The sequence below is a fragment of the Lithobates pipiens genome, unplaced genomic scaffold (assembly GCF_037356315.1).
Source record: "Lithobates pipiens isolate NorthernLeopardFrog02 unplaced genomic scaffold, aLitPip1_a1.2 Scaffold_19, whole genome shotgun sequence".
In the NCBI taxonomy this organism is placed as follows: domain Eukaryota; kingdom Metazoa; phylum Chordata; class Amphibia; order Anura; family Ranidae; genus Lithobates; species Lithobates pipiens.
Window position 1 is genome coordinate 176,940,491 of NW_027507764.1, and position 27,791 is coordinate 176,968,281.

At 44.4% G+C, this 27,791-nt stretch overlaps 1 protein-coding gene across 2 annotated transcripts in view; it reads right to left on the reverse strand.

Annotated features, from left to right (window-relative positions):
• The window catches only part of PIK3R4 (phosphoinositide-3-kinase regulatory subunit 4), a 152,444-nt gene that overhangs the window by 113,215 nt on the left and 11,438 nt on the right, over positions 1-27,791 (reverse strand). For both annotated transcript variants that reach the window (XM_077491502.1, XM_077491503.1), the window contains one exon: positions 23,628-24,210. In XM_077491502.1, the coding sequence (XP_077347628.1) occupies positions 23,628-24,210 (583 nt within the window). The remainder of the gene's footprint in view (positions 1-23,627; positions 24,211-27,791) is intronic.

Consider the following 27,791-nt stretch of genomic DNA (forward strand, 5'->3'; position numbering starts at 1 on the left):
TTTCTATATAAAGCTCTAAAACCATGCATTAATTCATTGCAAAGACTGTATTTGGGGAGTAATAGTTCCAAGTACGACTAACTGACACTATCAAAGGCCTAGTGGATATCAAGGCTAAGTATAACTACTGGGTTTGCATGGAGGTTAGCGTCCTGTATTATATTTGTGACAAGCCTTAAATTGTCTAATCTGTCTGCCTGGAATAAAACCCATTTGGTCCTGGCGGATTAATGAGGTGATGACCGCCGCCATTCTGTCCACCAACAAACAACCAAAAAGTTTTGAGGTCATTATTTATAACCGATATTGGGTGGTAGTTCTGTGATGAGGTGTGATCTTTATGGAGCTTAGGTTAACAGACACATATTGGCTATAAGCATTTCCTCTGGGAATGTATTGCCTTGTAAAATATAATTGTATAGTTTGGATAAAGGAGGGGCCAAAATATGGAAAAAATTGAAAAATATGGGAATAATATAAAAGGTAGAATACCCATCTGCACCAGGTGCTGTGGTGGTTTTTAGGGCCTCACTTATTTCAATGGTGGTACATGGGGCGTTCAGTTTTTTCAATTTGCCGGACAGGTATAGAATGAGGAGCAGATAGCAAATTCTTGTAGAAATCAGAGAAAATCTCCATAACTTCTTTAGGGTGAGAGACTAAATTTTGGTTAGAATTTCGTAATTTATAGATTGTTTTAGCTTTCTAGCAAACATGATAGAGGCAGAGTTGCTATATAATGGGAGTTTTGCTTTGGGCCATCTCAAGGCCTTTTCTCTGTCAGTAGACAACAATGTGTCAAGGGCTCTTCTTTTGTCTTGGATTTGATTATATAAATCTGGAGATGGGGATTGGAAATGTTTGTAATATAGTTTGTCTAATTCTTTAGTTAGGGTATTAATATCAATTCATTTTGATTTATTTTTGGCTGAAGCGGTATTAGGCGACCTCTTATAACTGCCCTATGTGCTGTCCATAAAGTGGTGGAAGGCATGTCTGGAGTTATATTATGAGTAAAGTAATCTGCTAATTGTGTTGCAAGTTTGTTGGTTAATAGTGAAGTCTGTTAATAGAGGGTCATTAATACACCATTTATATGGGAGTAGGGGCCAGGCCTATGTGAGAGGAAGTGAAAGAAACAATGTGATGGTCAGACCAAGGGCATCTATGGATGTCAGCATTAGATGAGTTGGCTAAAAGGGGTTCCAAAAATATAGTCTAATGCCGCCTACACACGATCGAATTGTCCGGCGTACTTAGTCCGCCAAAACGCATTTCACCGGACAATCCGATCATGTGTGGGCTTGGGTTTCAGCGGACAATACGTTCGTCAGTATGCTAGTCCGGCGGACTAAGAATGACACATGCTCAGAAGCAAGTATGAGAAGGAACCTATTGGCTACTGGCTATTGAACTTCCTTTTTCTAGTCCCGTCGTACGCGCTGTACGTCATCGCGCTAGCAAACGCCGGACTTTCTGTGTGTCCATGTGTGGCCAAGTCCGTTCGGTAGAAAGTCCGCCAGACTAAGTTTGCCGGACAATTCGATCATGTGTACGTGGCCTAACCTTGCATAGCTTTTGTGGAAGAGAATAAAAATGATACGCCCTTATTCTAACATTAGAAGCTATCCAGGTATCTATTAATTGAAGATTGCGTAAGGAGCAGGAAAGATTTGGGGAATGCCTTTGACAAAAGGGACAACTCTGCTTCTATCAAGTATGGAATTTGCAGCCAAATTAAAGTCTCCCCCTACTACGTGGGGGGGAAAGATATCTCAAGATATGTCAAGAATATCAAATACATTTTTGAAAAATGTACATTGTGCCTCATTGGGGGCATAAATTGAAGTGCCTTTCAGAATCAGGAATCTACTCTCTGGGTCCTTGTATATGTTGAGTATTTGCATGACTAGTGATTTCCTTATGAAGATGGCAGTACCACAAGTCTTGGAAATATAGTCTGTACAATAATGTTGGCTATAAGACTTGTCAAAATATTGTGGGTGATTATTGGTGGCAAAGTGGGTTTCCTGCAGTAAAATAATATCCACCCCTAATCTTTTATAGTTACGGAATGCTTTTTTACGTTTACTGGTTGAATTAAAACCTTGAACATTGCGCGATAATACTTTAAGTCCCATTATAGCAATCATAGATAGAGATTGCTCTGATATGATAGTAATCGATATGTACTATAGTAGGGACTACAAAAGTCCCATAATAGCAACCATATATAGAGATTGATCTGATATGACAGTAATCAATATGTACTATAGTAGGGACTACTAAAACTATAAACATATCCAGAATGTTTACTTATATTATTCTTAAGCTTGTGAAAAATGGAGACTAGAGTATTTGTTAAGTAGAACAACCACAATGATAACTTTAGAGAATATATCAACATTGCATTGCATAAGGTTATACAGTCAGGTCCATAAATATTGGGATATCGACACAATTCTAATCTTTTAGCTCTATACACCACCACAATGGATTTTAAATTAAACGAACAAGATGTGCTTTAACTGCAGTCTTTATGCTTTAATTTGTGGGTATTTACATCCAAATCGGGTGAACAGTGTAGAAATTACAACAGTTTGTATATGTGCCCTCCACTTTTTAAGGGACCAAAAGTAATGGGACAGTTGGCTGCTCAGCTGTTCCATGGCTAGGTGTGTGTTATTCCCTCATTATCCCATTTACAAAGAGCAAATAAAAGGTCCAGAGTTTATTTCAAGTGTGCTATTTGCAGTTGAAATCTGTTGCTGTCAACTCTCAATATGAGATCCAAAGAGCTGTCACTCTCAGTGAAGCAAGCCATCATTAGGCTGAAAAAACAAAACAAACCCTTCAGAGAGATAGCAAAAACATTCAGTGTGGCCAAATCAACTGTTTGGAACATCCTTAAAAAGAAAGAATGCACCGGTGAGCTACTGTGGCCAGGTGAAGCAAGATGGCCACCACACGTGGCTCCGGTGTCAGGGCCGTAGACACTACCTGCACCACAAATGGAGGTGGATAACCCCTACAATCCCCAATCTATCAGGCTGGGGTGCTCCGGTGGTGAAATGGAGCCTGAATCGGGCACAGAAGAGATAGGGAGGCCGCAAGCCTCCGCCAAGGTGTAGCAAGATGGACACCACTTGCTGGATCCCTAATGCTCATTCAGGCTGGCATACAGGAGCGGCACCATGAGGACTGCAGGCAGTGGATGTCAATCTGGTTAGCTCCGATGACCATGCGATGAGGGAGCTGGGAGCAGGAGAGCCAGGAAGACCAAGAGGCAGCGGTGGCACAGCAGCCAGGTGGAGCAACATGGCCACCGCACCCTGTACTCAGGCCAGAGCCACGGACTGTCCTTCAGGAGGCTGAAACAGAGGAGCACCGTGCTAACAGCCCCAGGTGGCGCACCGACAGCCTGGGGGACTCTGGGGACTGTAGAGAGAGCAAGGCAGAGCGGCTGGGGAGTAGAAAATCACTGATGTAGCTCAGGACGGCTGGAGCGCTGCCCAGACCAACATCCGGCGCATATCTCTGTGTGAATGGAGTTTTCTTTACCATAGAGAGTATCCTGCGATCATCCACCACTGTTGTCTTCCGTGGATGTCGAGGCTTTTTTTTTATGTTGCTGAGCTCCCCAGAGTATTCTTCTTTCCTCAGAATGTACCAAACTGTTGATTTGGCCACTCCTAATGTTGCTGCCATCTCTCTGATGAATTTGTTTTGTTTTTGAAGCCTTACAATGGCATGATGTAGGTTCACAGCAGTAGATTCCAAATGCAAATACCAAACTTAGAATCAACTCCAGACCTTTTACCTGCTTACCCGATGAAGGCGTAGCCCACACCTGGCCATGAAACAGCTTTCGATTCAATTGTCCAATTACTTTTGGCCCTTGAAAAAAGAGGGGTGACTATTGTTAAGAGCTGTATTTCCTAAACCCTCCCCCCAATGTGTATGTACATACCCTCAAATTAAACCTGAGAGTGTGCACTTTCAGCCCAGATCCATTATATAACTATAGCGTGAATATGTTTTGGTAAATACCTGAAACTAATATTGTGCCTGTATCCAAATATATATGGACCTAACTGTAGATGGGAATCCAGTTATTGGTGGCTCTAAATAGATATGAGCTCCTATACTTCAATCCTTCAGGCCATACAATATTTCCTGTTTAGTCAATTGGATTTGCACTAGACAGGCAGTTTTCATTATTTTTTTTTTTGCTTAAACACTGGTTCATTCTTCAACAGGACCCTCTACTAGGTTTCAGTGACAACGCCCCCCCGCCCCCCCCCAACCAGTCAACGACAACCACCCCTCCCCCGATCCTTGCTCGATCACTCGCCCGCTGGCTCTGCACTTACCCCATCTAGGTCATGGCCCTGGGTCTCCTCTCGAGCGGTCGCTTCTCCTCCCAGCCAATCAGGACTTAGGAGGAGAAACAGGACAATAGCGATTATTAAATTTGCTAATGTCACACAACTGGGTGGGCTCTGGGCGCAGTGCTCTGCGCCTGGAGATCACCCTTTTTGAATCCAATCATATGCTTCGAAAAAAAAAAAACCCTATTGAAATCCATGCATCTGGCACCCTGCATGTAGATTAGGGGTTGGGCGCATGGATTGGGGGGGTGGCACCCCTGCATGAGCGGCCGCCACTGCTAGGATCCCTTTTGCCACCCAAGCCAAAATTTGCATACCACAAGGTCTCCAATCTGAGAAGCAAAATCTAATAGAGCAAATGAACCATTTAAAAGAAACCTTTACTTCAAGGGCTAAACTTTTTGCTAACGTTTAGATGGAACAAAAAAATCTGCTGGAACTGTCAGTTCTCTAGACATGGCCAAAAAGCATCTGCCAGGAATGGCAAAATATTTGATATAACAACATTTTACAGTTGTTCCATGAATGACGTGGTCTATTGCATTAGATGCCCCTGCAGGGTATTATATGCTGGTAGGACTATGCGCACTTTACATGCAAGCTTTAGGGAACATAGGAGATTTATCCAGCAAGGGGATGTCAAATACAGTAGCGCTCTTTCCCAGTCATTTCAGCAAAAACTAAAGATCTGCAAGTTTGGACAATCATTGCGATACCCAATGTCACTACGGCTGAAAGCTTTGTCAAACTTTGCGAACAGGAAACATTCTGGACTTGTGCCTGCATGGATGAGGAAATAGAGATTCATACCGCTATTTGAAAAATAGCCTGGCTGTTTATATTAATACCCTTTACCTTGAGGGCCAGTTTATTTTAATTCCCTTTATTTAGGACCCTCGTGATATTTATACTTCTCCAACTATAGGCCCTAAGTTGTTATTTATTATTTGGTGGTATTTTTCTTTTGTTGTTATTAGAGATGCACCGACATTTCGACCGTGGAAAATTATCGGCTCCATTGGACTAGTTTAAAACTAGTCACACAGATGTCTTCCAAGATGCACCTGAAGTAGCAGTGATTTCAATGTCACGCTCGGTGTGACCGGTTTGTCAAGGGATGCATTTCAGTGCACCAATAGTTTTTATAATATTTTATTCATTTAATGAAATGCATTATTTTTTAACCCATTTAATTTTATTTTTACAATATTATTTATTATATAATTATTACATATTCTTATTATACACTGCTCAAAAAAATTAAAGTAGCACTTTGAAAACACATCAGATCTCAATGGGGAAAAACATCATTGTCATGGTTATGCAGTGATCTTCCTGTGTTTGCTTACCTTCCCCCATGTCTTCAGACTAAGAAGCCAGCTACTTCCACCTGGTGGTTTTTATAACCTCTCCTCTAAGCATGGCTCCACCCCAGGCCCTATCAGGGAGCCTATATAAACCTGTGCACTGCAGGGCTCAGTGCTGATCAACCATTGTGTATTCCTTTGTGTATTAGCTTCCTGTTTCCTGTCGTGTGCTCTGCTACTGATTTCCGTTACCGACCTTGGCGTGTTCTGACCATCCCTGCTTGCCGGTGACCCTGACCTATTGGCGTGTACCCGACTATTCTGTTCTGCTTGTGGCCCCGACTTTGGCTTGTCCCTCTCCATCCCTATCCTCCTGTTCCCTACTGTGGGTGTGAGCTGGGGGACCCTGGGGGTCGCGACCTGGAGCCAGTTGCAGCCAAGACCATCTTCACCACTCGAAGCTCTGGTGAACACCAGCTGGCTCTTAGATTCCGCACCCCGGGGAATCTTCCGCTCTTACCCCAGTGGGATCTGTCCCCCGTCTGCAGTCGTCAGCCGTAGGGTCCACAGCCTAGCGGTGCACCCCCAACCCTATGGTATGCACCTGTCACCTGGGCTCTAGGTGACCTGACAGTTTGATCAGCCATGGACCCAGCTGACGTGCCGCTTCCTGCAGATGATCTATTGCAGAGCTTAGTTCGGCGACTTGAGACCCAAGAATCGCATCAGACGCAGGTGATGCAATTCCTTCAGGATTTGGCATCCCGTTTTGAACAGGTTCAGGCCTCATTAGGACCCCCAGTTCAACAACCTCAACCGCTATCTGCGACTGCACCTATCGCACCAGTCGCATCCACGCATTCATTAGTTCTGCCAGCTCCGTCCCGTTTCTCTGGGGACTCCAAGGCCTGCAGGGGCTTCCTCAGCCAATGCACAATTCATTTTGAACTTCAGCCCCAAAACGTCCTGTCCGATCGGGCAAAAGTCGCATATATCATATCCCTCCTGTCCGGTGAGGCGTTGGCTTGGGCCGCCCCTCTGTGGGAACTGAATGATCCAGTGGTGTCTAGCCTGTCTGATTTCTTGAAACTTTTTCGGAATATCTTCGAGGAACCAGGTCGTGTCTCCTCAGCGGCTAGCGCTCTTTTACGTCTCCGTCAAGAGGCCGCTTCTGTGGGACAGTATGCTCTTCAGTTCCGTATCCTCTCAGCTGAATTGAGCTGGAATAATGAGGCCCTAGTTGCAACCTTTTTACATGGCCTCTCTGATAGAGTGAAGGATGAATTAGCAGTAAGATCCCTTCCTGCTGACCTGGACAGTGTCATCACCTTGTGTAACCAGATCGATATTCGCTTTCAGGAGAGGGCCCTGGAAAAAAGACGCCAGCACTCCCCGTTCTTTAGGCAGCCTGAGTCCCCAGTCCCTTCTCCTCGATTCGAGGAGCACCCCCTGCCTACCGAGGAACCTATGCAGTTGGGCTGGACTAAGTTATCTCCCGAGGAACGCGCTAGGCGCAGAACTCTGGGCCTATGCCTCTATTGTGGGGCTAAAGGTCATTTCCGTGATACTTGTTCTCTTCGTCCGGAAAAACGCTCAGGGCTAATACATCTGGAAGGTGGAGTATTAGACCCTGAAATATCACCTTCACCGTCTCGTCTTCTCCTTTCTGTGTTGCTTCATGTCGGTGCTTCCTCTCGTTCGGTCTCAGCACATCTCGATTCCGGAGCCGCTGCCAATTTCATGGATTGGGAAACTGCATCCTCCATGAGACTTACCCTTTTGCCCCTTACAACACCATTGGTGGTCTTGGCGATTGATGGCACGGTTCTCCCAGGGGGTCCTATCCGCTTCCAGACTATTCCTGTTAAGATGTCAGTAGGGACACTCCACCAGGAGTGGATATCCTTCCTTGTCTTACCTAAGGCTTCATCTCCTATCATATTAGGTCTTCCTTGGTTTCGGCTCCATTCTCCACACGTTGACTGGTCTGCTGGACGGATCCTGGCTTGGGGTTCCTCCTGTTCCTCTTCCTGCCTACTCAAGGGTACCCCAAAAGGAGAGACTTCCCGTTACCACCATCCCAGTATCTTCTGCTTTTTCTGCTGTATATGGCGATCTCTGGGACACGTCCTGCAATAGTCGGACTGGTGCACTCTCTGGGTCATGTGATACTCTGGATGAGGAGCCCACCTATGAACCTGAGTCGATCATTCGCTCCAGTTCGCATAACCATTTACCTCTGCCTGTCCCTATTCTCCCTTGGACGCACAGCCAGGCTAACTTGTCTGCAAGTTCCAGAGTCACTATGCCTTGTGATGCGATCGAGATGGTCGCCACATCTGACAATACTAATCAGTCGGCCTCCACACCACTTATGCCAGTCCAGCCCATGCCCTATGAGCTTCCTGCTTCTTGTTCAGGACCTTCTGTGACCCAGCCTCACCCTACTACTTCTATGTCCGTTCAACCCCATTTAAGAGGCTCAATCCATCCTTTGGATAGAATACCTCATTCGGCCAGGAGGGGTTTTCAATCTTTTTCTCAGGGTTCTGTTTGTGTTTCTGCTATCCAGCTTAAATCTTGCGACATGTCACCCTCTAACCAACCTGACCTCAGGGATCCACTGACCTCTGCCCAGTTTGGTGGTCCTGTGATGGATGCCCAACTCAACTTTAAGGGTGAGGGGGGTCCCTGCTCAGACTCCTGATCTTCTCATGCCCTTACCCATTCCTAAAAAGCCTTTAGTCCCCAAGTCCTCTCGTCCTCTCCCTACCTCTGCTTTGGTTTCTGAGGATAATCTAAAATACAAGGTTAGTCAAGTTTTGGATTCCCGGCTCCGTAAAGGCATTCTTCAATACCTCGTACTTTGGAAAGGGTTGGGTCCTGAGGAGAGGTCTTGGATCACTGCATCTGAGGTCTTTGCTCCCTGTCTGTTAAGGAGGTTCCATCTGGAGTTTCCCTTTAAGCCTGGACCCAGGCAGGGAAGGGGGAGGCCTCGTAAGAGGGAGGGTACTGTCATGGTTATGCAGTGATCTTCCTGTGTTTGCTTACCTTCCCCCATGTCTTCAGACTAAGAAGCCAGCTACTTCCACCTGGTGGTTTTTATAACCTCTCCTCTAAGCATGGCTCCACCCCAGGCCCTATCAGGGAGCCTATATAAACCTGTGCACTGCAGGGCTCAGTGCTGATCAACCATTGTGTATTCCTTTGTGTATTAGCTTCCTGTTTCCTGTCGTGTGCTCTGCTACTGATTTCCGTTACCGACCTTGGCGTGTTCTGACCATCCCTGCTTGCTGGTGACCCTGACCTATTAGCGTGTACCCGACTATTCTGTTCTGCTTGTGGCCCCGACTTTGGCTTGTCCCTCTCCATCCCTATCCTCCTGTTCCCTACTGTGGGTGTGAGCTGGGGGACCCTGGGGGTCGCGACCTGGAGCCAGTTGCAGCCAAGACCATCTTCACCACTCGAAGCTCTGGTGAACACCAGCTGGCTCTTAGATTCCGCGCCCCGGGGAATCTTACGCTCTTACCCCAGTGGGATCTGTCCCCCGTCTGCAGCCGTCAGCCGTAGGGTCCACAGCCTAGCGGTGCACCCCCAACCCTATGGTATGCACCTGTCACCTGGGCTCTAGGTGACCTGACAATCATGCTGGTTATCTAAACTAATTTGGACTGGGTAATGTGTTAGGAATGAAAGGATACCACATCGTTTGATGGAAATTAAAATGATCAACCTACAGAGGGCTGAATTCAAAGACACCCCAAAAAGTGAAAAAATGATGCAGTGGGCCTGTCCATTTTTCTGAAATTTCATTCCAGCAACTCAAAATGGTACTGAGACGACGGATGGTGTCCTGGGGTATTTCCAACCAGATCTGGACCAGGGCATTACGGAGCTTCTGAACAGACTGAGGTGCAACCTAGCGGCGTTGGATGGACCAAAACATAATGTCCCAGGGGGGTTCTTTTGGATTTAGGTCAAGCGAGTGTGGGGGCCATTCAATGGTATCAATTCCTTCATCCTCCAGGAACTGATTGCACACGTACACACCAGTGGCCTGCTGGAGGTCATTTTGTAGGGCTCTGGCAGTGCTTATCCTGTTCCTCCTTGCACAAATACCGGTCCTGCTGATGGGTTAAGGACCTTAAGAACGTCCAGAGTGTAGTGATTAATGGCATATTTTCTTTTTTTGTAAATTAAATTTTAAGACAGGTGTATACAACAGACAACCGAAAATCACGGTAAACAGACCGCTCATAATAGGAGCAGTATCAGCCAACATCAAAACGTAAACAAGGGAAGAAGGAAAAAAAAAAAAGGGGGGGGGGGCATCATTTGCCCATATAAAGAATGCACAATGCATGAGGTAGGTATACAACATTCCGGTCTGATGACAGTCCCTGCAACCAAATGAGTTAATACAATTATTACAGTTCCCAAGAATCAGACCCTCCACCTCCACCTCCCCTTCATCAGGAGAATTAAGTTTGATAAAAACAATAAGCACGATAGAACATCATAATGTACTGGGTCAATCAACCACATCTGCCTGAGGTACACTCCCCTTAGCTATTCAACCAACACCAAGGCTCATATAAAAACATACATATGAATTTAGTCAGAAACTGTGTCTGCAGAAGCCATCCAGCCCCCCATACCTTATCAAATTTGGCCAGAGCCCCTCTATTCAAATACGTAGCTTTGTAAAGCGGAACCGCTTTGTTAACCAGTGATTTCCAGAATACCAGAGTTGGAGCATATGACCTCTTCCATGACAGAATAATCAGTTTCTTGGCATAGAACAATAGGAGAGTAAGAAGAGTGCGTATAGCCCTATTGGTAAACAAAGGTTTAACTATGTGCAACAAGCACACCTCAACCGAAAGGGGTATTGAGATGGAAGTGACTCACCGGATGCATGCTGCAATTTCTTGCGAAAATGTCTTAATGTTCGGTCATTCCCAAAAGATGTGCGGAACATCTCCAGCACAGGGAAGGTTGGCCTCCAAATATCCTGGCTAGCCTAGCAGGGTTAAGGTAGATTCAGTGTAAAAATTTGTAATGGATCAAACAGTCTCTAGCTGAAACTAGGCACTTAAAGGGAACCTCTCATACTTCATCCCAATCATCTTGGTCTAGTCCAGGAGCTGCAGCCTCCCAGGCCAGTCTGCAAGGTTCCATCAATCGAATTGTCTCTGGAAAGAGGTCCTTGTAGAGAATGGATATTGGCTTGGATAATGAGTGACTGTGTGTCAGTAGTTCTAGGTCACTGGGTTCAAGATCAAGAGGGTCCTTTCCAAATTGAGAGCAAAAAAGCATGTCTCAGTTGGATATACCTAAAAAATTGTGAGTTTGGCAATCCATAGCGCTCTTTAAGATCATTAAAGGCCATCAAGGAACTAACAGACACTATGGTGGTTATTTGCTAAAAGCAAATCCACCTTGCACTGCATGTGCACTTAGAAGTGAAGTCGCTGTAGATCCAAGGAGGCATGCAAGGAAAATAAAAACCAGCATTTTAGCTTGCACATAATTGGATGATAAAATCAGCAAAGCTTCCCTTCATTTCAGATCTACATCTCCGGTTTACAGAAACTGCACTTCCAAGTGCACCTGTAGTGCAAAGTGGATTTGCCTATCGTAAATAACTCCCTATATGTTGTAGAGTCTTAAAACCATATTTGGTCCAGACTACTGGATCAAAAAAATGGGTTAAGTTTGGAATTCTCCACAGTGGTAGGTTGGGAGATAGCCGACCAGGTCTAGTTGGCCTAAACCCCTGCACGACAGACCATGCCTTTATAACCGACCGTATTGAAGAGGTAAGTGTGTAAGGGGATTTCAAACCTCTGTACACTAAGCCATTGTACACACGGTTGGACATTCCGACCACAAAATTTTGTCCGAAACTGGTGTTCCATAAACACGGTCGGACAAAGTTGTCAGAAAAATCCGATCGTTCGGAACGTGGTGACGTTCTATCATTACGATGGGACTACATTCAGGCTAGTAGCCAATAGCTTTGGCATTGTAATTTGATTTGAGCATGCGTGGAACTTTGTCGGATCGGAATTCTCTACAAACGATCGGACAAAGTCCGATCGGATCATGTTGTCATAAAATTTTATATCCAGCTCTCAAACTTTGTTGGTCGGACATTCTGACTGAAAAAGTCCGATGGAGCCCACACACGGTCGGATTATCCGACAACACAGTCCGATGGGACATTTTCCATTGGAATGCCCAACCGGGTGTACGGGGGCTAAGTGAGAAAGGGCCTCATATGATCCCACACAGGCAGCCTCCAAGGATACTGAAGCATTATCCCAGGGAGCGGTCAGCCAGTGGCGTGTGTATTGGACAGTGTAGTGGTCAGCTAAATCAATGCGGGAAGAAGAAGCTGTTAAATGGAAAAGATAGGAATAACTCTGATCCATGGGGTGTTTCCAACACCATAATTCCACAAACGCCACCGAGTCAGCCCAGTGCCAAAGGTCAAGGTTGGATTAGAGGTGTCTAAAACAGTCTAAAATGTTATTGAGGTCACCAGCCACAAAGGGCTTTAATGGGCTAAAGATGTTGACTTTCTCCAAAACAGTAAACAAAACCTCATTTCGGAAGGGGGGTGGGACATAAATAATCACTATTGCCAGCATCTGAGTCTCTATGTCCAGAACCACTATTGCAAAGCGACCTTGGAGATCCGTGACCACATGTTCAATTGTGCAAGCCATTTTTTATGTATTAACCACTTCTGGACCACGCGCCGATGTACGTCCCTACTTTGGGGACAGATATCATTGTCATGGCAGCAGCTAGCTGCCATAACCCCGGTATGCCTGTGTTCGGCGGTCCAGTACAAGATAAAAGTGGTCTCTGAAGCAGATTCACTGTGAGATCACATTTATCGGTGGCGGGAGAGGGCCCCCTCGCCACGATGCGGTGCCTTCCGACGCTTACCGGAGCCGTCAGCAGCGGTGGAGGCGATCACATCTGTCCCCTGGGCTGACATGGAGATGAGTGAGGGGAAGATGGCCCCCACCCGTGTCCATGACACTGCAGGGCGGAAGTGACATCAAAACGTCACTTTCGCCCATAGTTCTTAAAGGGGTTGTAAAGGTAAATGTTTTTTCACCTTAATGCATTCTATGCATTAAGGTGAAAAAACATCTCACACTGCCCGCACCCCCAGTCCCCCCGTTTTACTTACCTGACCCCTCGAAAATCCCGCGCTCGCCCCCGCCGTCCTCTTCGCCGCTCAGCCTGGCCGCTGATTGGCTGGAGTGGATGGATTGAAAGCAGCGCAGCCATTGGCTCGCGCTGCTGTCAATCACATCCAATGACGCAGCGCGCCGGGGGGGCGGGGCCTTGTGATACAGTGAGCGGCTATAGCCGCCGGCTGTATCACGGGAGCGCGCCCGCAGTGCTTCTCACCAATGCGAGGGAGCTCGCATTAATGTGAGAAGCACCTGCGGGAGGAAGCAGAGACAGCCGCCGAGGGACCCCAGAAGAGCAGGTTCGGGGCCACTCTGTGCAAAACGAGCTGCACAGTGGAGGTAAGTATGACATGTTTGTTATTTTAAAAAAATAAAAATTTTTACTTTACAACCCCTTTAAAGGGCCATTATATTTTTTATTTTATAGAATGACAAAATTATTTTTTTTTATTGTATTTTAGTATAAATATGAGATCTGAGGTCTTTTTGACCCCAGATCTCATATTTAAGCGGTCCTGTCATGCTTTTTTCTATTACAAGGGATGTTTACATTCCTTGTAATAGGAATAAAAGTGACACTTTTTTTTTCCAACAGTGTAAAAATAAAAAAGGTAAAATAAGAAAAAAAGTTATTTTTTAAAAGCGCCCTGTCCGGACGAGCTTGTGCTCAAAAGTGAACGCATACGTGAGTAGCGCCCGCATATGAAAACAGTGTCCAAACAACATGTGAGGTATTGCCGCGATCGGTACAGCGAGAGCAATAATTCTAGCCCTAGACCACTGCGCAAATACGATGTGACAGAAAGTATTGCAACAACCGCCATTTTATTCTTTAGGATGTTATAAAAAAAAATGTACAATATTTGGGGGTTCTAAGTAATTTTCGAGCAAAAAAAAATGTTTTTAACTTGTAAACACCACATCTAAAAAAGAGGCCCGATCTTAAAGTGGTTAAAATGGCAACACTCCTGGTATGTGAAGAATGGGTAGAGTGCATCGTTCTTTGCATTCAGTTCCTGCTAAGGGAGAGTGTTTTACTACCCATCAAACATCTCTTGTAGGAGAACTATATGTGGGTTCTGGGATTTGATATATTGAAGATCCAGAGATCTCTTAGACAGAGTTTAGCCCACGGACATTCCATGAGAGACTTTTGCTGTTACTCATACAGTAATAGCCTATAATCCAGTGAGACAGGATGTGTGTGACTAGGAGGGGAAGCTAGGGGGGTGGGAGCCTGGATACAGAGAACCATATCCCACCAGACAGCAATGTAACATCAGTACAGATTGTGCAAGGCAAATGGAAAGCCCATACATAGACAGACCAGGGATGGTTAAACCCATTGGTCAGAACTTTTAGGGAAAAACATAAAAAAGGAAAACAGAGTAAAAATAAATAAATAAATAAATAAAATAGGCTATAATCCCAATGCCATGTTTACTCCGGCAGAACAAACAAAATAAACTTCAAGTTCCAGAGAAACTTCAATCCCATAACTAGAAAAAATAGCAGCAGACTGTTCCAAGGGATCATCTACTTGTAGTGGGGCCAAAGAGACGTATGATCAAGTCATAGCACCCAATAACAGCACCTTAGCCACCCGCAGTAAATTGGCTTGCAATCCTGAGCTCTCTGACAAGAATCTCTTGCAGGTGGGGGCAATTTAAAAAGAACAACTTCAGAAGCAAGAAACATGTACAGCAACTTCCAGCACCATCTTGGAACAGGGTGAGTAGAAGTGCCCACGGTCATGGGCACATAACCAGGTGGAGCAAAAAATAAGCGAATAAAGGTTCTCTCAAGAGGCCAAAATTAGACCACTAAATATGATACAAACAAGCTTTATTAAATAGAAATCATCACAACAAAATATTAAGAAAAAGAGAGGCAGATTGATCGTGTATACACGAATTGAATTTAAGAGACGTTTCTGAAGAAACCAGCGTCCATTGGCTGGTGAAACGCGTCAACGTGACGTCAGTACGTCAATGAAGAACCGTTTGTTAGCCGTTTGAGTGAATTGCTCTGGATTTCACGAGCCGTTCGTTATTTCTGACCGGTACCGGTCCCTTCGGTGTGGCAGCGACCTTACGAACATGGAGCCTCATGCCGACCACTGAGTGAACTGCACAGGATTCCACAAGCCGTTCGTTAGTTCCAGACGGTATCTGATTTTTCGGTGAGGCAACAACTACATGAGTGTGGAGCCTCATCCTTATCACACAGCATTAGACTAATACCGAGCCGGTCTCCTAGCTGAAGACACTGGGGGTAGAGGGTGATCAGAAGAATGACCACAACCGTCAATGTGTTGAGAGTATCTTTAACCCACTTGTTTTACTTATATACGGATGCACCCAGTATGTTCCTGTATTACCTCCCCTGCTGATATTCCCAGTAGACTTGTCTGCAGTGTCTATAGTCTATGATCTGGAAACATTGGTATCATGTTTCATTATATTGTTTGGCTTTAGTGCAATCCTTTCTGGCTATTAACTGGACATTCTGAGGGTTTTCTTTACTATCTAATTCATGGACTTCCAATCCTTAATTTAATACCCTAAGCTAAACCAGGACTGCAATTCACCTCTACATCCACCTAGTATATTCCATGTTTGCCATTTGACTGAGCATATCTATCAACAGGAGTCCCCTACAGATATCTTCAGTCTTACTCTGTTGCTAAACAAATATACCTAAACAACATTAATGCTTGAAAGTGGTGGTTGGGGTGTGTATGTAATATGTGCAGCTGCGGTTCCCCCTGCTTTTAATTACTTGACAACGTTGTAAATTCAATCCGTGTATACACAATCGATCTGCTTCTCTTTTTCTTAATATTTTGTTGTGATTATTTCTATTTAATAAAGCTTGTTTGTATCATGTTTAGTGGTCTAATGTTGCCCTCTTAATTTTGCCCTCTTAATTTGTTCCGTATGTCAATAGGGCGATTAGAACTGCGTCCCATGGTTATCCATGTGGATGAGATTGATCTTCAAACTAGCGACTGCTTAATTGTTTAGTACAATTAATACTACCGTATATACTCGAGTATAAGCCGAGATTTTCAGCCTCTTTTTTGAGGCTGAAAGTGCCCCCCTCGGCTTATACTCGAGTCATCGCTGTCTGCCCGCTCGATCAGCGTGTCGAGCAGACAGACAGCGGCCATTCTATTCAAAAGCCGCGCCTCCGGCTCCGCCTTCGCCTGTGATAGGCGGAACACTGAATTTCCCAGCAGCCTGTGTTCCGCCTATCACGGACATCGTATCATCCTCGTACTACGGACGAGGATGATACGACGTCTGTGATAGGCGGAACACAGGCTGCTGGGAAATTCAGTGTTCCGCCTATCACAGGCGAAGGCGGCGGCGCAGCTTTTGAATTTTACAATGGCCGCCGACGAAGAGGGCACGGGACGGAGGCAAGGCAAGGCAAGGCACGGCACGGCACGGGACGGGACGGGACGGGGGCAAGGCAAGGCACGACACGGGACGGATGCAAGGCAAGGCACGGCACGGGACGGAGGCAAGGAGGCAAGGCACGGGACGGAGGCTCGGGACAAAGGTAGGCTGGACACACACACACACACACACACACACACACACACACACACACACACACGGATGGAGACACACACAGGGATGGATGGATGGATGGATGGATGGAGACACACACACACAGGGATGGATGGATGGATGGATGGAGACACACACACACAGGGATGGATGGATGGATGGATGGAGACACACACACACAGGGATGGATGGATGGATGGACACACACACACACAGGGATGGATGGACGGACACACAGGGATGGACAGACACACAGGGATGGACGGACACACAGGGATGGACGGACACACAGGGATGGACGGACACACACACAGGGATGGACAGGCATGTCTCACCCTCGGCTTATACACGAGTCAATAAGTTTGCCAGTTTTTTTGGGGGTAAATTGGGGGCCTCGGCTTATATTCGGGTCGGCCTATACTCGAGTATATACGGTATTTACTCAGTGATCCAGAAAAATCCCCCTATTTTTTGTACATAACCAGGTAGGCCAGTCAAACCACCACTGTTAGGCAATAGAATCCAGCCAATCAGAACTTAGCAGAACCATGGTGTATGACTTTCAGGCGACAAGGATACATCATGTTATTTATCAGGCCTTTCTCCCGTAGACGTCTCCAAACATCTGTGAAAGAGCTTTTGTAGATCAGGGGAGAAATCAGGGTACAGATAGATCACTGCATTTTCATGTCACAATTCAGGGTGTTTACAGGCCTCCGCTAGGATCAGATCTCTGCCTCTGAAATTGAGCAGACGGACCAAAAAGGAATATGGCATCGAACCAGAAGGTCTCGGGCCAGTAGTCACTCTATGCGCACGGTCGACTGTATACATAGGAGACAGTTGTCGCAAGCCAAAAGGTTGCTTGAAGAAGGCCTCAGCAAACACCGCAGGGCTAGAGCCTTCTGCGCCCTCTGGGAGCACGACCGCCCGGACACTGTTGCGTCTGAGGCGATTCTTAGCATCATTTGAGTGAGCCATGAGGACTTTAACCTTTTGTTGCAACTCAGCCAGTGTTTGGACAGTGGAGGCTGTGGTATCCTCCAACACCGAGAAGCTCTGTATCTGTAAAGCGGCCTCTAAACTTGTCCATATCCTGCCGTATTAGCCCACATTCTAATGCCACCTTTTCTATCTTCCCCTCCATGGAGGACTTACTTTCCTTGATGGCCGTCAGGATTGCAGCAGTCGACTGGTTCATTCTAGGCTCCAGGGATGTGGAGGATGACTGTCCGAATCAAAAGTCAGGGCTGCCACCATCCAGGACTCTGCCTGCACCCCCACTGAAGCTGGAGAGGAGGAAGTGACAGGCAAGATGGCCGCCGCACAAGTTATCGGCGACGTAGGCCAGGAGCAGTGGGAGGCGGATTTCTTGCTCGATTCGCGCTTACCGGTCATGGGAAGAACCGGAGCAGCCCCCCAAGTGGTATGGAGATGTTTGCTGTGCAGGATGGTTAGTGAAAGCCCAGGATTCGGATGAATAACCCAGACGGATGGCGGGAGCTACTGCAGGGCACATCTCGTCGCTTTCACATCCCGGTCACACCCCTCATAATGGCATATTTTCCAAATGGTCTAGATTTGTGAGTGGGGTATCCCAGGACTCTGTCCACTTCTGTTTAACTTGCTCCTAACTGATATAACGTTTGGCATAAATAGTTGCATGTCTGTTTGCTGAGATACAATCCTAAGCAGGGCAATAACTGTATACCAGGATACAGCAACTTTACAAGACCTAGTCAAAATGGGTGGGGGGGGTGAGCTGCTGTATAGTAGATGGTAAATGAGGTTTAATATTGGAAAATTTTAATTAATTCATTTGGGAGCTACAAATATGAAAGCTTGATGGCATAACCACAAATTGGAAATGTAGAGGACCCACAGCGAAGGAAGGAACCACTGATGTTCTGAAAAAATGAGGGCAAGCAGGTACGTATCCTTGATGTCCATATAGTTCATAAAATCTCTCTGATAAAGAAGAGGCTTTAAACAGACCCGATGAGTTCCATATGGAATTTCTAGGCTTGAATTAACACATTTAGGGTGGAAGTCCAAGTATCCAGAAAAAAGGTTAGTAGACTTATAGAGGACTATTTACGATTTATGGACAAAGAGTAATATCTGGTAAAAATGTGACAATTTAAAGTGCACATTATGTTTAGCTTACAAGACAAAAAGTCACTTTGCTCAGCTGGTCACAAAAGCAGTACATAAAAAAATAAAAGTCATTGTAAATCACACAATCCTTTTGAATTACAAACAATGAAGAACAGCTGGTAAAGCAAACATGCAAACCAGACTGATTACCATGTATACATTTTGGTTGTGGCCTCCATTGTTTGTTTACATCCATCACAGCAAGTCTCACTGTCCTGGCTACATGTGTGCATTACAGTCCCATAGATTATAAGAATACTTAACTTTTAGAAGTTTTGATCTTTATTTTTCTCCAAAGGACTGCTGCTTCCAGATCTGTGCCAGGGTTAAGGACAAGATCTGTTTGGGCTAATTATAGCAAATCAATGCCTCAGTCTAACACAGATCCCACCGCTCAGCACTGGAAGCAGAGATTTGAAAAAAGTGCAAAGATCTAAACAAGTGAGCATCTCTGTGATCTCCAAGGCTGTGTGAGTATAGGGTAGCGAGGGGTGAGACAAGAGAAAATAAGCCTCCCCAAGTCCAAAGTTCTGTTTCAACAGATCATGACTAGACATGTGCTTTTCGTTTTGTTCAGAATCTAAATTCAGATGAAATTTTCATTATTCAGGATGTATCCAAATTACAATAGTAACTAAGGGTGCACCAAATGGAAATTTTGGTGCCGACACCAAAAAATGAAGGATGCACTAGGACGAAAACCGATACTGAAAATGACAGTTTAAAAAAAAAAAATTATATATATATATATATATATATATATATATATATATATATAAAATTGTATTATATTCAACTTTTTAATTAATATCATCAGATTCAATTAATATGAATTTATTGCTGCCCATTATTGGCACATGTCCTCAGTCTCTAACCATCTCTTGTATCATGTCTGTAATCTCCTACTTAAACTTAAAAACATTGCTAATAGTATTAGCAAAATTTCCATTTGGTACACCTCTAGCAGACATGATACAAGAGATTAATGCAGCCTCACCACTGCCTGTCACATGCAGCCTCACCAGTGCCCATCATATGCAGCCTGCCAGTGCCCTGCAGCCTCACCAGTTCCAGTTATTTTTTTTTCCATTATCTTTTTATTTAAATAAACAGGAAATTACAAAACAACATGTGTCATGGGGAATGCTACATACACAGCTCATTATACAAAAGTTGAAGCATATACATGCACAATTAGACTGTTAGGAAAGAGAAGCAAGAAGATTTCCCGTCAACATTCTGTGAGCATTGTTCGTGTAGATAACAAGGTCGTGAACTCCTATAAATCCAAAACAAACAGGTACAAGAAAAAAAGAAAAAGAAGACGATCTATTAGTCGACCGACCTGCTTTTCCTTTCAACTGGAGACGCAACTTTATGATGCTATGTGTTTCTTCACTCTCCAGTGTAAGGTCCCTCGCTTACGTTAGCTCTTTCTGGGGAAGCAACTCTCAGGCCAAACCAGAAGTTGGGGGTTACAGGACAGAGAAAAAAAAGGGGGGGGAACCCCCGTGGGGAGTAAAGGTGGTGGAGTGAGGCTCCGGTGTGAAAAAAAGATTAGAGGGAGAAGACTTCAGGTAACTACGCTCGAAGTCCCACCCGGGTTAAGTAAAACATACAATTTATAACGTGAAGAGAGAGGGATTTGTCTGTGACATATGACTTTTTCATCAGGTTGGGCTGTATTGGTAAGCCTCAGGTCTGTGTAAGCTCTTTGTAAGTTTGAGTTGTTTTGAATGTTGTCCAGGGCTCCCAGGTCTCGGAGTACCTCTCAAACTTATCTAGGGACGTGTGGATCAGCTCCTCCATCTCAGCTATCCGGTTAACTCTCCGTAGCCATTCCACTAACGACGGAGATGAGGCTGCTTTCCAATGTACTGGTACGCACATCCTAGCAGCGTTAATCATGTGCATCACCACGGACTTACGATAGCGCTTCATAGGAATTTTAGACAGATGAAGGAGATATTGCACGGGTGAGAACTCTACTTTCAAGTTAGAAACCTTCCCTATGATTTCATGGACTTTCAACCAATATGGCTGCAAGTCCTGACACTCCCACCAAATGTGTAAGAAAGTTCCCGCTTCCCTGCTACACCGCCAGCACTGACCAGACACTGCAGGTATGTATTTATGGAGTGAGTCAGGAGTCCTATACCAACGTGTGCACAGCTTATATCAGTTTTCCTGCGTTGAGACATTAAGCGACCCCTTATGAATATAGCGGTATATTCGGCTCCAGTCTTCCTCAAATATATTCGTTCCCAAAGCTGATTCCCAATAGGAGCGGTCAGCATTTAGCAAGCCTCCCGTGTTTTCAAATAGGGATGTGTAGATTACAGAGATGACATGCACCTGGGGGTCGGTGCAAGAGCACAGGGCTTCAAATGCAGTTACAGGCTTCGTAAAATTGCCTCTCCTGGCTGGGGCGTCCAGGAAATGCTTCAGTTGCGTATAAGGCCAGAAGGGAAAAGATCCTGTTTTGGAGATCTCGGCCAGGTCCGACTGTTTCTTAAAGCGTCCTCTATGGAAGAAATGTTTGGCTAGCATCTCCTCATAGGGCCACTCCGCTTGTGCGAATGCACCGGACATACCTGGGAGGAAAATCTGGGTTTCCTCTAATTGGAGAAATGGAGCAATCTTTACTTGAGATCGCGTAGGAAGTACATGCTTTATCAAATGCTTGTAGGGTGGCACTAATGAGGGGATGCGCCAAAATCTGTGATGGTCTCCCACTCTTGGGCAACTATGGCATGTATTGCAAATTAACATTCGAGATAAGGTTCTCCAGGGTCACCCATCCTTTTAACTTAGTGTGGATTTTCCAGTCCACAACCCGAGCCAGAAGCACCGACCAGTAATACCGTTGCATATCGGGCACCCCAATGCCACCTTTCAGTTTTGGGAGCACGAACTTAGACCACTTTATTTGAGGGGCTTTCCTCCCCCACAAAAAGGAACGACGTATCGCTTTACATTGAGTGAAAAAGGCAGGCGGTAAACTGATCGGTATGGTCTGAAATTTATATAGTAGACGGAGCAAGATCGTCATTTTGATGATGGACGCACGTCCGAACCAGGAGATGAAGGGACTATCCCATTTCCGAAGGTTTTGCCGTATGGTTTGAAGTTCAGTCGCAAAATTCCTTGAATAGAGCTCTGAGAGGTTAGCTGGAAGATGGATACCCAGATACTTTATTGCGTCCGACTTCCACTGAAATGGGAAGTGTTGTTGGCATTGCTGGACCACCCCTTGCCCCATGGAAATATTCATAGCGTATGACTTGGAATAGTTAATTTTTAAGTTTGCCAAGCGTTTAAACTGAGCCAGGCAGTTCCAGTTATATGCAGCCTCAGCAGTGCCCATCATATGCAGCCTCACCAGTGCCCATCATATGCAACCTGCCAGTGCCCAGCAGCCCCACCAGTGCTCGTCATATGCAGCCTGCCAGTGTCCAGCAGTCCCACCAGTGCCCGTCATATGCAGCCTGCCAGTGCCCAGCAGTCCCACCAGTGCCCGTCATATGCAGCTTGCCAGTGCCCAGCAGCCCCACCACTTCCCATCATATGCAGCCCACCTGTGCCCATCATATTCAGATTACCAGTGCCCAGCAGCTTTACCAGTGCCCATCATATGCAGCCTGCCTGTGCCCGCATCACCAGCGATCTCTGTGTGTCACAGAGCTGGATTTGAATTGCCCGGACGGGACATTTTGTCCAGGCAAAAAGTCCTGCTTCCTATAATCACATCATGCTGATTCAATATCCCACCATTGGATCAGTGTGCCGTCTATCATAGGAGGCGGGACCCTGTCACTACGGCCGGGCAATTCAGCTCCGTGACACAAGATCGCGGCAAGGGGAGGAGAGGAGGGAATTTCTTCAAAGACTGTGTGCATTAGAAAATAGCCATCTTCTGAAATTGGAATTAGCATAGAATAGAATAAAAGGGAAAAGAATATAAAATAAATGAATACAATAGATAAAAATAGACTAGATTAGAATCGAATGAATATAGACGTCTTCCGAAATTCAAAAAAGAAAAGAATAGAATAAAAAATAAATAGAACAAAACATAATAGAATAGAAAAAAAAAGAATATAATTCTAATAGAATAGAATGGAAAATAAAAGAATAGTATAAAGAATATAGCCGCCTTCCAAAATTCTAATAGAATAGCACTTAAAGAATATAGAGGTCTTCGAAAATTCTAAAATAGAATAGAAAATAAAAAGAGTAGGATAGAAAATAAAGGAAAAGAATAAGCCAGAATATAATATAATAGAAAATAAAAGAATAGAAAAAAAATGTAATTGATTAGAATAGAATAAAAAAGAAAGAAAGAAAGAAAATAGCTGTGTTCCTAAATTCAAATTTCAAAAAGATTAGAAAAGAATAAAACAATAGAATAGAACATAATGGAAAATAAAAGAACAGAAAATAAAATAGAAAAGAATTGAAAAAGGAATAGAATAGAAAAGAATAGACTGGAAAATAAAAGAATAGAATAAAATTAAATAGAATGAATATAGCTGTCTTTCCAAATTTGAATTTCAAATAGAATAAAATAGAAAGAATATAGCCGTCTTCCAAAATTCGAAAATAATAAAATAGAATAAAACAGAAGAGAATATAGTAAAATAGAATAGAAAATAAAACCATTGAATAGCATAGAATAAAATCGAATGAATATAGCCTTCTTCCGAAATTACAATAGAAAAAAACAGCTATTCTTCACAGTAAATTAAGTTCATTTCGATATGAATGAAAAAATTTGAATCTGGTTGAAAACAAAATCAAAACTAAACTAAAAATATTTCGTTATGAATGCAACAAACGAAATTAGTAACTTAACAAATTGATACGAAACTAATTTTTTCGTTCTGCACGTCTGTCTAATCATGACCCTGCAGAGGTGGACTGCATGTATAAAGTATAATCATAGGAAATGTGCAGCCAGAATTAGCTTTTACTCACCTGCATATGCTAGTCTCACAATAGTGGCTTCATCTTGAGCTAGATGGGCTATGCCAGGTAAGATGTACTCTGGGTAAATATTGATGTCATTCCTAGGTACCTCCTTTACCAGGGCTAACACTTTGGTCAATGTCCTCACAGCCTCGGCTTTCACTCTGGGCACAGAGTCATTACTAAAGTGAAGTAGATATGGAGTTATGCGATTTAGTAGAATCTCAACACTTAAACGTGGAGCAAGGTGGAGAATAAGTTCTAGGGCAGCCAGTTTAGAGTCACAATACTTTAGTGTCTGCAAACAGGAGGTAATTACTGAGACCAAGATAAGGAGGCCGTTTTCTTTGGTCTCACCCTCTGTTTTTTCACTCTGGTCGTCACCACACAAGTTATGGATGATATTATCCAAATCCTTACGGATAACCAGGATGCGTTCATCAGCAGAGTTGAAGGTTTCTTTAGCAAACTGGGCCATGTAAGGCTGCAGAAAGGAGTAGAATATTTCCGGGAATGCATTGCCCTTTTGTTGTTTTAGGTAATCTTCTGCTGCCAATCGCTTTTCAGGCTCACGGCGGATCATTTGTGTGACCTTTCGAAGACAATAAAGGGACACATTACTCTATGTACAATCTATTATATACACTAGTTGTCAGGTGTACACTATTACTTGTATATTTGCTCTAAATCTACAAAGTGAAATCAAACAGTCTGTCAGCTATAGCAGAACAATAATTTTAATAAGGGTTCCAAGGGTTCTTGGTCCAACAAAAACATTTGATTTTGCCACTCTCAGTAGCGCCAATTTGACAGGTATCGTGAATGGAGCTGTTTAGAAAAAAAGGTTGGTTGTTAAATATCTCGCTAAAAAACAACCATCTGCACTCAATATGGATAATACGTTGTCTACATTATATCCTCACTTTGGGGTGGATTTACCAAAAGAAAAATAGACCGTGCGCTTTGCAATTGCACTCTGCAAGTGAAGCTGCTAAAGAGCACAGTAAATGAGGGAAACTTCTGCTAACTTACATTATCCAATCATGTGCTAGCAAAAAATCCTTACATACGATTGGGTATTCTTCGCAAAGTGAAGCATCTCATTAAAGAGGAAGTAAACCCTGATGAGTTTACTTCCTCTTTTTTTCCATGCATCGCATAGTAGCCCATTATGTGTCACTTACCTGACACAGGAGCCAGCGAAGTCCCCGCTGTCCCCTGTAGTCCGCCGCATCCATCTTGCTTGTGGCGTCTCGCAGCTCCGCCGAATGACAGCGGCGAAGCCGCGATGACGTCACTCCCGCGCATGCGCACGGGAGTCGACAAATGCGGCAGCTCCATTCTTGGAACTGTCGCGTTTAGTGCGCCTGCGCGCCGATGTCTACGGCGCATGCGCCGTAGACAGCGGTGCCCGTTTTCGGGCAAATATCTCCTAAACCATATAGGTTTAGGAGATATTTCTTGGACCTACAGGTAAGCCTTAATCTAGGCTTACCTGTAGGTCAAAGTGGTTTGTAAGGGTTTACTTCCTCTTTAAAGCTCTGGAGCAACTGCAATTGCAAAGAGCACAATTTATTTGTTTTTAGTAAATCCACCCGTGTTTTCAACACATGCACTGAAGAAAGAATGAGTATTCAGAAGAGAAGGTTATTTGATTTTAGGGCTGCAACTAACGATTATTTTCATAATCGATTAGTTGGCCGATTGTTGTTTCGATTAATCTATTAATCGGTTAATACCCTTTAAAAAAAAAAAAAAGTGGGCCAAATTGACTTTCATTTTCAACCACAGTGATGGGAAAATTTGGATATAATAGAAAACTTCTTAGTCAAAGGAATTTTCAGACAGTGTATGTGGTTTTCGGTCAGATATTACATTCATTTGAAAATTTCAAAAAAATGCTTTCATTCAGCGAATGTACAAAGATCTTTCGTATGAATATTCTCACCTGAAAATTGATCAGTGTGACCAGCATAAGGCTCGGTACACACCTACACAGTTTTATTTTGATCTATCTCTGCAGTGCTTTTTGCTGCACGTTTTGATTTTTGCGCATGTGATTTTACTGCAATTTGTATTTTTGCATTTTTTTTGGGCAGATTAAAAAACACAAATTGCTGCAAAAACACATTACATGCTTTTATGCAGCTTCTCCATTGAAGTATATTGAACCAATAAAGCACCATTTTGCGTTAAAAGTCCCTGACCCTTTCAGATGTGAATGTGTCCCATAGGAAACCATGTAAATGAACTGTAGCGCATTTCTGCAAAAAACACCAAAAAACATATAGATGTGAACCAGGTCTAAGACATTTACTAACATAATGGGGTTAAAAAAACTAAAATGAGCCCTTTATAGTAGAAAAAAAAGCAGATAATCACTACTGTAAGGGGTTCATTTTTTTACTGTAGAACTGTGAAAGTAATATTTACAGTATCGATTTAGGGCTGAAACGATTAATCGATATTATCGATAATAATCGATAATGAAAATCGTTGTCAACGATTTTCATTATCGATTAGTTGGTCCGCACCATGTGATCCGCAGGGCGGGCCGCGGCCTTAGGAAAGACCGCGGCTTCGGCCTAGCTCCGGAGCTGGCGGCCATCTTGGTACACCCGGCGGCGGCGAGCTGCGCGCTGACGTCACCCCCAGCGCGGCGTTCAGCCTGTGTCAGCCCAAGTGAAGGAATTCTGGAGGAGTCACACTGGATGCCTTGCCTGTCCTCATTCAAAACTTATTTTATGCAGGTACAACTACATTTATTACCTAATCTAACCTAATAACTAACTACTATCTATTAGATAGTAGTTAGTTATTATCTAATCCTATCTATGCCTTTCCACTTGCTTGGCACAGCCACATTGTTGATTTAAATAAAAAGGCACAACACTATCTCTCCCCCCCCCCCAATAAAATGCAGCTTATGACAAGCATAAAAACATAGCATATCACTGACGATTTGCGCCAATAGGCATCCCGGGACTCATCACGGCGGTCTGTTTGGAGGAACTTTGATCGGTGGTGAGCTTGGCGCAAATCATCAGTGATATGCTGACTATGTTTTTATGCTTGTAATAAGCTGCATTTTATTGGGGGGGGGGGGGGGGGGGGAGATAGTGTTATACCTTTTATTTAAATAAACAATGTGGCTGTGGTGGGCGGGGATAGTGTTATTTTTTTTGCTGATCCGAAAATTGATCCGATCCGTAACTGTGATGCGAGGAACGATCCGATCCATGAGTTTTTTGATCCGTTGCACCCCTAGTCTGGTCCGTTAGAATCCTGTGTATCCTCCCGTGTCCTACGCATGCACCACGTCCATGACCACGCAGCTACGCCTGCTTGCATTCTCCACCCAGCTGACGTCCTGCCAGCAACGCGCCTGCGCTTCTTTTGGCTCCTCCTCCCCCCTCTACCCAGCAGCCTGTTGATAGACCCGCCGCAGAGCGCAGGAGCGTTAAGCCCTCACCGGGCCGCTTTCCAGCGCTGCCGTGATTGGAGGTTGTGCTCTGCACATGCGTGCATCCATCTCCCGGCTCTCCATTTGGAAGAGTCGGCCGAGTCAGGTGTGGCGGGTCCGGACTGAGACTCCGCCCCACACCACCCCGTCACACCGAGGAGGAGCCGCTGTCACCATGAAGGGGTGAGAAAACCCAAGACACCGGAGGGGGGGAGGGGAGCACTGAGAGTAGATGGGGCAGTGACACCATGTGAGAGGGGAGGAATGTGTCATCTATACTGGGGGGGACACGTGTGTGTGTGTACGTGTGTACGTGTGTACGTGTGTGTGTATATTTCTCCCCTTGTTCAGTTTTTTTTTTATCCGATTAATCGAAAAAATAATCGGCCGATTAATCGATTATGAAAATAATCGTTAGTTGCAGCCCTATATCGATTATTTGCTCTTTTTGTACTATAAAGGGCTCATTTTAGTTTTTTTAACCCTATTATGTTACTGGCCGATTAATCGATTATGAAAATAGTAATCGATTAATTTCATAATCGATTAGTTGTCAATTAATCGATTAGTTGTTTCAGCCCTATTTGATTTTCAAATGAATGACACCAATTTATGTAAGTGTAATGCTAGGTACACACAGGCCAAAAATCAGCCAAACACGATCATTTCAACCAGAACTGGCTGACTTTCGCACCGTGTGTACAGCTCCC